At 40.0% G+C, this 8,514-nt stretch overlaps 2 protein-coding genes across 4 annotated transcripts in view; both read left to right on the top strand.

The window, feature by feature from the left end:
- Positions 1-703: 703 nt before the first annotated feature.
- rnf25 (ring finger protein 25) lies at positions 704-6,084 on the top strand. 2 transcript variants are annotated; one of them, XM_032536450.1, is made up of 10 exons: positions 704-970; positions 1,255-1,326; positions 2,062-2,158; positions 2,736-2,803; positions 2,897-2,966; positions 3,125-3,196; positions 3,649-3,795; positions 3,874-3,963; positions 4,073-4,210; positions 4,905-6,083. In XM_032536450.1, the coding sequence occupies exons 1-10, from the start codon at positions 954-956 to the stop codon at positions 5,577-5,579; spliced, it is 1,446 nt and encodes a 481-aa protein (XP_032392341.1). In that variant the 5' UTR covers positions 704-953; the 3' UTR covers positions 5,580-6,083. The 2 variants fall into 2 exon arrangements, with proteins under 2 accessions (XP_032392341.1, XP_032392339.1); XM_032536448.1 differs by having other exon boundaries at positions 740-878; positions 4,905-6,084.
- A 477-nt stretch (positions 6,085-6,561) lies between these two features.
- Positions 6,562-8,514, top strand: part of kat8 (K(lysine) acetyltransferase 8) — a 6,152-nt gene continuing 4,199 nt past the window's right edge. Inside the window, exons 1-4 of one of the 2 annotated variants that reach the window (XR_004335399.1) lie at positions 6,562-7,008; positions 7,588-7,662; positions 7,855-8,033; positions 8,121-8,174. Coding sequence is in view for 1 of the 2 variants with exons in the window: in XM_032537989.1 (XP_032393880.1) it covers positions 6,684-7,008; positions 7,588-7,662; positions 7,855-8,033; positions 8,121-8,174 (633 nt within the window). In the remaining variant the exon portion in view is untranslated. The remainder of the gene's footprint in view (positions 7,009-7,587; positions 7,663-7,854; positions 8,034-8,120; positions 8,175-8,514) is intronic. The other variant, XM_032537989.1, reaches the window with a different exon arrangement.

The raw sequence follows: 8,514 nt of genomic DNA, 5'->3' as shown, positions 1-8,514 counted from the left end.
TTTTACAGTAAATGTAGTTACATATCTTGGCCACCGGAGGGCAGTGTAAACTCTAGGTTGTAAGCGCTCATTGTCAATAACTTCCATCTGGCATTTGTCATATTTTTTTCACTCAGTGACCCATTTTACTTTTTATATGTTTAAAAAATTGTGTTCAATAACCCATAGTAAAACAAAAGTTTTCTGTTTACGCTATAATGTAAAACACTCCTATGACGTTAACATTACACATTACTGTTTATATTTTGTATGCATTTAAACGTAACTGTATTTATTGTAAATACAGTTTATTTTTCCTTTTTTTTCTTTAGTGCTACTTTTAAATAGTTTGTTCTATTTTGGGTTTTTATTCTCATCTAATTTACTTATTTTGAGTATCATTACAACCCTTTTCTGTATGTGGAAGGGCCACAACTACTTTTTATTGCGCATTCCTTTGTTGTGAGATGACAATAATACATACATTTAACATCTAGTTTGTTTTTTGTTTTTTTACCACGGCGGTAATGAGCATATTTTATCATCACATACATATACATTTATACACATATTATACAAGATATTATAGATATTTTTCATTTAAAAAATCACAAACGTAATGAACAGAGCTGCAGTTACACACTGTGGCCACTGGAGGGCGATAAACACTCGGGATTATAGTCAAGTCAGACATATTAGCATGCTAATATTTCCGGTGAATCCATTCAAAATAAAAAAAATCAAATTAGGCAGCAGTGTATACATACACGCTATTTTTCTACATGAATAGGGATGTTACGCTGGTAGCAGACAAAACAGAGGCTCCGTTTTTGGTGTGGTTACGTGATGTTCTTAGCTAGTCGAGCTAACGATTGCCGGCCGGGAAACTGTTTTGAAAGGTCTGTGTGCTGCATCAGTTGCAGCCCAGCCGTAGATATAGCTACACGTTAGCCTACACTCACAAAAACATCATCATGGCAGCGGAGTGCGAGTGAGTTTGCTGACCGCCTACTTTTCACTTTTAAACCTCATACACATTTCATGGCACTCATTATATTTGATCCACAGCTTATGTACCCAATGACAGTTAACGTGTTCTGAGTCAAATATGCTGAAAGGTAGCTAGCAGGTCTCATGTAGCTAACGTCAACTAGCAACAGTGTGTGAGCTAACACGCTACCGCTAACTTCAGTTGTGTGAACGTTAACCTTACTTAAATTAATACCTCACAAAAAGGCTGCAGTACACGTTAAATGTTATATTATTTCTCCGCAGTGTGTTCTCTGAAATTGAAGTGCTGCAGTCTATCTATCTGGATGAACTGGTGGTCAGCAGGAAAGAAGACGGGTGAGACGACAACGAGCCGAAACGACATAACTTTGCTTTACTAGCTTTGACTTTAAGGTTGATGATTGACAGCAGTGGATGGATTTAACCAACTACTTTTACTCAAGGACGTGACTTGTACTTTTCTTTGCTCTGCTATCTCATAGTTAGTCAGTCTCACACCATATTTCATAGAATCATTTGTCAGTTTAACAAGGGACAGTGCTTATCAGATTCATTCAGAACCATAGACTGTATATTAGTATTAATAGTTTTACTAATATACAGTCTATGGTCATAACCTGACCTGAGCTTTTTGATAGTTCAGTAAGGAACTTTACACAATTCAACATAGTCATTAAATAATTAGAGTAATTGTGAAAACATACTTTTAAAATTGCTTGGCTTCCAGCTCAATTAATTTGTGTCATTCAGAAAAGTCATATTTAGAGCATTGGGAAATATAGTAATTCAAAACTATTGAATCTTTTAAATGGTAAGATTATTATTATTATTATTATTAATAATTATTATTATATTGCTTTCTGTGATGTATTTTTTTGCACATGAGGAAGGAAACAATAAATTCACATATTTTTGAATAGAGTTTGGTACACAGTGTCTGGGCAGAGCACATGGTTTATGTAGCCTGTCGGGCTTGATATCTGACAACACTTCAGCTCTGAGTTTCAAGACTTTCCCGGTCTCCTGTAGACTCTTGTCTTTGCTTTTAAAACCGTGTTTGCTGTCCTCCAGGTGCTGGGAGGTGAGCCTCGTCCTGTACCCGTCCACAGCCGAGGACTCTGTCTCCCAGTTTGTCCGACTCACTCTGACTTTGACCCTCGATCAACAGGTACGCTCTCCCTTATCTTATCCTGCCCCCGATTTGGGTTACAATATCTTAGTCTCTGTGTTGTGTTGTGGTTTATGGATACACTGCCATGACGCACACCATATGTGATGGATTGTAAAGGATAAAGATGGTAAATTCTACATCCCATTAATAAAACAAAGCCAGACCAAAACCAACAACATACAAGTCTGTCTCTTAATACTGTTTGACTTCCTGTCTGTGGCTCTCAGCTCCTATTGAAATGTAAATCTTTAAAAACCTAAATATATTTGGTGCTCTAGTGAGTATTTGTGGTAACAGGACAGTCTGTGTGAAATTCAATCAAAATGAACTAAAGCGGGTGTATTTATTGGTAATAAAGGAACATGTTAGCCAGGGCAGGGTTTAATGGCACAGAGGAAGAAGACATATCAGGCTGTAATACACACTTAGTACTTGTTAGTAGATACATTCTTTGGCTTAGGTCTTTTCATGGGATTAGTTAACAATGACAAATCATACAATACCACCAGACTTAACATTTTAAAGCTCAGCTCACTACTGATGAAGTAAAGTCTCTCTTGTTTTGTTCGCTTAGTATCCCTCGTCTTCTCCAGCCATCTCCATTCATCACCCACGGGGGCTTTCTGATGACAAGATCAACAGGTAGCAAACTGAAGGGGATCACTACTTCCTGCTCAGGAAATGTTGAATATTGAGTGTAATATCCTGTAATGATGTGTAACCCTTTTCTCTTAGTGTCCAAAAGTGTCTTCAGTTGGAGGCTCAGTCGTGTCTGGGTTCACCAGTGTTGTATCAGCTCATTGAGGTCACTATATGTAGTGTTTTTTTTTGTTTTTAAATATATCATTTAAGAAAATGTATTCAGTTTTCAGTGGAAGTTTATATATTTCTACATTAAGTTAAAAATGTTGATGAAGTTATGTTTCTAATTGGTTTCCTGTTTTTTTTTTTTTCCTCCCCCAGAAAGCGAAAGAAATCCTGACTGAAAGCAATATTCCTCATGGAAACTGTGTCATTTGTCTCTATGGCTTTAAGGTACGCTGTTCCCCATCAGTGCCATTATATTCTGTCCTATCAGTCTCACTTTAACAAAGGGACATCAAATAATCCATTTATTATCATTTTAAAGCAAAAGGGACCCATTCCTGCTTGTCACGTGTAAGGAATGTCCAATTTACTTGTCTTAAGTGATAGTACATTTAACATCTTTGTTTTTTGTTTTTTTGGACAGTTGGTCAAACAAACCAGGTAATTTAATGACCATATGTCAAGCTTTAGGAAACTGTAACTGACACATTCTGGCATTTTCCAACTATACAATAAAAAACATAATGCATTTATAAGGTGATATGTCAGACTTGTGTTCAAGTTTATTCTGCTCCTAAGTGGCCAAAAAAATCATTTAATTTCTGGATGCTTCCAGAAATGTGCATACAAGCTGCACCTGCAAACCCATTCATGCTTATTTGTGTACTGCATGTCTTCAGGAGGGAGAGACGTTCTCCAAGACGAGCTGCTACCACTACTTCCACTCCCACTGCCTCGGCCGCTACGCCCGCCACTCTGAGAGGGAGCTCCACCAGAGGGAGAAGGAGTTGGAGGAGGACAAGACCAGGGAGAGAACAGACTATCAGGTCAGTTATGTGGTCAAAGAAGGCTTTCTGTCTTTCTCTATAAGCTACCGGCATTTAATCACTGAGTGCTTCTCATAGGAGCTGACTGTGGTGTGTCCGGTGTGTAGAGAGCCTCTAACATATGATGTGGATCAGCTTCTGTCCTCCCCCGCCCCCCAGCTGCCCGAGGTAACTCCATCCTTTAATGGCACAGTTTCAACATGTCACCAAAAGGTCCACTAGACGCTGTTTCCAAGACTAAGAATAAACATCGAAAGGCTTTGTGTTTTTCACTCAGCTCGACGAAGCAGCGATTGGTTCACATTTTCAGCAGAAGTGGTGTGAACTCCAGAAGCTTTTGGAAAGACAGAGGTCTAAAGGTGGGATCATTGACCCAGAGGTGGAGTCAAATCGCTTTTTCATCCACACCAACGAGGTAAGACTGAATCAGACATTATATGGCCACATTTAGACTGCAAACCATAGCTGATATCTGTAGAAGTCTACAATTCTTTCTTTTAATTGCATTGGTGTTCAGATACATGTCTTTCTGATCTTGTACCTTTTTTACACAAGTTTAGAGTAGATTGTTAAAGCTGGCACTGTTTTTTTTGTTTTTTTTACAATATTCCTTTTTCATCAGTTCTTTTTATTGCATAAAGTAATCCACATACCTTTCTAACAAATCAACAATGTCTTTTTATCTCTCATACTACATATTACTGACTTGTATATACTGTGTATCTGATGGAACCTGGACATTTTATTTGCTCAGCCATTTCTAAAACTTGTTACATAAAGAGTGTTAAAAATATGAAGTTGGCAAAAGTTATGAAATCTTCATAGCGACTTGTCATTCAGAACTAATGGGTTTAAAGTACCAAAAACTGAGGTGAGGTGATGGAGAATGGAAATTGACAAAATCAAAAATAAATAACTGAATGACATTAATAAATCTATATAAATTGATAAATTAGTAAGAAATTAAATGTTCCAAAATAGTATTAAAAATAAAAAACATTCAAAATAAGGAAACAAATATGTAAATTTAAATACATAAATGCAAAAATAAATGCATTAACTCTGTCCGCATGACATGTTCCACAAAAACTTTATGTCAACACCCCCAGACTCCACCTGCGGCTGAAAACGGAAACCTGGACGCAGACGTCTCACCTGGACCCCCGGTACTGTCTGCTTCTAATGTTTCCTCTTACGAAACTGGTGTCAGAGCAGAGCAGTTCGGTTCTGGACTGTCCCACTGCAGAGGCGCTCAGGGCCAGAGGCGTCCGAACCAGGCGAGGGGGCCGAGGAGAGGAGGCAGATCCAGACCACAACACTGGAGAGCGACCCCCATCACCCAGCACCTGGATAAGTTGTCTCTGTCCTCAGACTGCACTGAAAGACCAATAAATGCCAAAGCTCAGGGTAGCCATGGCCAACAGATGCAAGTAAATGCAGAGTTCTGCCAGTCTAAGACAGGCAGGGGTGTCCACTCAGAGCAAGAACACACCCTGGTGTCTCCAGACCAGCCAGTGTGCCAGGCAGCCTTGGAAACTGAATGTCTAAAAGATGCTGCAAACTCTGCAGGTGGTCATGGTCACCGTGGAAGAAGAAGGGGTCCTCACAGATCTGCCCCAGACACTGGGGCCCCTGGACGTTATTACTGGGACGGGCGGGCTTCAAGAGGCAGGGGAGGGCCCAATAACCTGTACAGCAGAGGAGGGGTTCCCCGTCGGGGTCACGGCAGGGGCTTCCAACACAAGGTGGTGGAGCGAGAGAGGGCTAGAGAGGAGGTGCTATGACAAAGGGCAACAGGAGGGCCAATGACCAAATGTGTGTGTGCCTCCATTATCAGTTGGCATAGATTAAAGCCCTGCACCAGAAACAACATTCAGCGTAGAATCCTTTCTCCCTGTACATTGCTGTTATTCTGGTCTCTGGTATGCACTTTTAAGCACACTAATATTAGTTACAGATGGTTGTTGCTTTTTGTTGTGGTGCAATATAACTTAAAGAACTACAAATTAAATGTTCTGTGGATGTCACAGTGTGTTACAGCATGTCTTTATTTACTGATTTTATTTTAAATGTTTATTCCAGTTCAGTTACACCAACCTGCAGCTTTAAAATATTTCTTTGTGTACAATGATGCTGTAATTTGAAGCGACTGAAATTTAGCAGGACATGTTTTGTTGGCCAGGGTGGTCCTATGGTACGTAGATGGGGCCAGTTTATAACAGTTTCAGAAATATTGTACTTACTCTGCTAAATTTTTCAAATGGCTATAGTTACTGGTGACTTTTTAAATTACATTTTGCTACCAGCACTCTGGTAAAGGATCTTAATCATTAATCCTAGCTAAGTTGCTAATGGGGCCAAAAGAGAACAGCCCTTGGTCTACAGTCTATGGGGCTAAAATGGCCTACCCCTCGAGCACTGTAAGAATTTGGTTCATACCCTGAAGAGGAGCACCTTCCGAGTGTTAGAGGCTGGAATACAAAACGTATGATTTTCTATCCATATTGTTGTAATCATAGAATATACAGTCTATATGATTGTAACCAACTGCTCTTGGGGCCTTAGTCTATCGGGGGTTAGAATAAGGAGGTTGGGGTAAAATATAGTTTTAAATCTTTGTCAGTTTATATATTAACCCCTAAGAGGAATTTAAATAATCTTCACTACTAGACGGTCAAAGTCAATCACTTTTATTATAATTAAGCTAAATAAGTCTAAACAACGTGGCGCAGGAGGAAAGGCGGAGCATGTTTGGTGGAACCTGAATCTAGCTACGTCCCACGGACGCCATCTTGGCAGTCAGTTGTTTAAGTAGTCAAGACCAGCCCATCATAAAAATCTGCGCAGGTTCGCGGAGGCGTGTTGTTGTTTTCAAAACGACCGAGGTTATGACTGGTGGGACTGAGTTTCACAAAAGCTACAATAATAGCAAGGACTCTGAGCCTTCAATGGATGTGGATATGGATTCTAGTCATTTGGAAAGTGAGCGGGGTGAATTGGACAGTAACGCTAGTATCCCGGCTGCTTGCTCTTCCAACGGCAGTGGCGGGGAAGAGGACGAGGCGGAGGCCGTTGATCGTGTGAGAGAAGCCGGGGGCTCTAGTATTCATCACACCCCGGATAGAGGCGCAGTATTCTGCAGCGGAAGGGAGCAGGAGGTCTCAGTCGAAATTGGAGAGACGTATTTATGTCAACGAGCTGACAAGACATGGCGTGAGTGATGCCGTTATACTGCCTGTACACTCCGAGTTCAGCTAGCTAGCTAACGTTAGCAGGTTAACGTTAGCTAGCTAGCTAGCTAGTTGCGCGGACTCCTCTGTTTTGTTATGGGAGAAATCTACACTACACTCCATTAAAATGTAGTGCAATGTCTGATTAATGCCCTTAAAAACGTGGTTCTAAGACGTAATTCAACGATTTTTTTCATTACAACAGGCTCAGTTGGGCTTTCTGGTTAATTCAGCATGGGTCATAAAACCACAACAATGCAAACAGCAAGCGAACCAATTCTAAAAGTTGATGTATCACTCGCGCAATACGTTACAGTCTGGAGGATTATTCGATTGCCGAATTGAATAAAGGTTCAATTTATAGCTCGTCACGTTTTATCTGGCAAAATAACAATAAATATGCTACATCCTTTGCTAATAAGCAAGGAGGTATTCAAGTCTCACATAACTGGAGTTTGGTGAGATGTCCTATACAGAACATATAAAGCTTGTATTTTTACGTAACATAAATTACTTTGTTGGACAAAAGTCTCATTAATAATGGAACTTGCTCTCTTTTCAGATACAGCAGAGGTTATTCAGTCCCGATTGAATGAACAGGAGGGAAGAGAGGAGTTCTATGTTCACTATGTAGGATGTGAGTACATCACTACTTTTCCTAAGCTGATAATTGCAATGCACGTTAACATTCACATCGATATCCTCAAAGTTGATTTAGATTGCTACGTCCTTAATGTGCATGCTATTGATTTATTTCTTGCCCATATGCTGTCTAGCATATCACCTACTGCTTTACAATGATTCCTCATCTTGTTTTTTTGACATGCAGTTAACAGACGCTTAGATGAGTGGGTGGGTAAAGCCCGCCTGGCACTCACCAAGACGGTGAAGGATGCAGTGAGGAAGAGCACAGAGATTGGAAGTGTTGGTGATTTGGGTGAACAGCCTGAAAGGAAGATCACTCGCAACCAGAAGCGCAAACATGATGAGATCAACCATGTACAGAAGGTAGAGACATTGGCTGTTGCACAGATATTTCACACTGTGGGGCCACTCTTCTGGTTGACATTTAGCTAATGAAGTTTTCCTTTACAGACATATGCTGAGATGGACCCAACAACAGCTGCCTTGGAGAAGGAGCATGAGGCGGTAAGGTGCAGTGTCTGTGTCTATTAGTTTGTCTTTACACTCTTTTCACTCCTGATGTGCCTTTTACCTTATTTGGTTAAACTGACTTGTATTTTTAATTTCTTAATAGGGATTAATTAAACGGTATGAAAATTTAACCTCAAGGTTATATTGACCAAAATTATTTGGGCCATTATTGCTGTATTTTTTTAAAAGTGTGTAAGCTGAAATAGTTTAAGAAAAACGTGTAACAGTGTTTATTATATCACTAAAATATAGGAAAAAGGCTTGTAAAAAGGATTGAAAACTGGCTACTGAAACACTGGCCTGCTGTTGGGTGTCCGGTAAGAACTTGAACCAG

Source organism: Etheostoma spectabile, chromosome 15 (assembly GCF_008692095.1).
Source record: "Etheostoma spectabile isolate EspeVRDwgs_2016 chromosome 15, UIUC_Espe_1.0, whole genome shotgun sequence".
NCBI classification, from domain to species: domain Eukaryota; kingdom Metazoa; phylum Chordata; class Actinopteri; order Perciformes; family Percidae; genus Etheostoma; species Etheostoma spectabile.
This window is presented reverse-complemented; position numbering and strand designations above follow the sequence as displayed.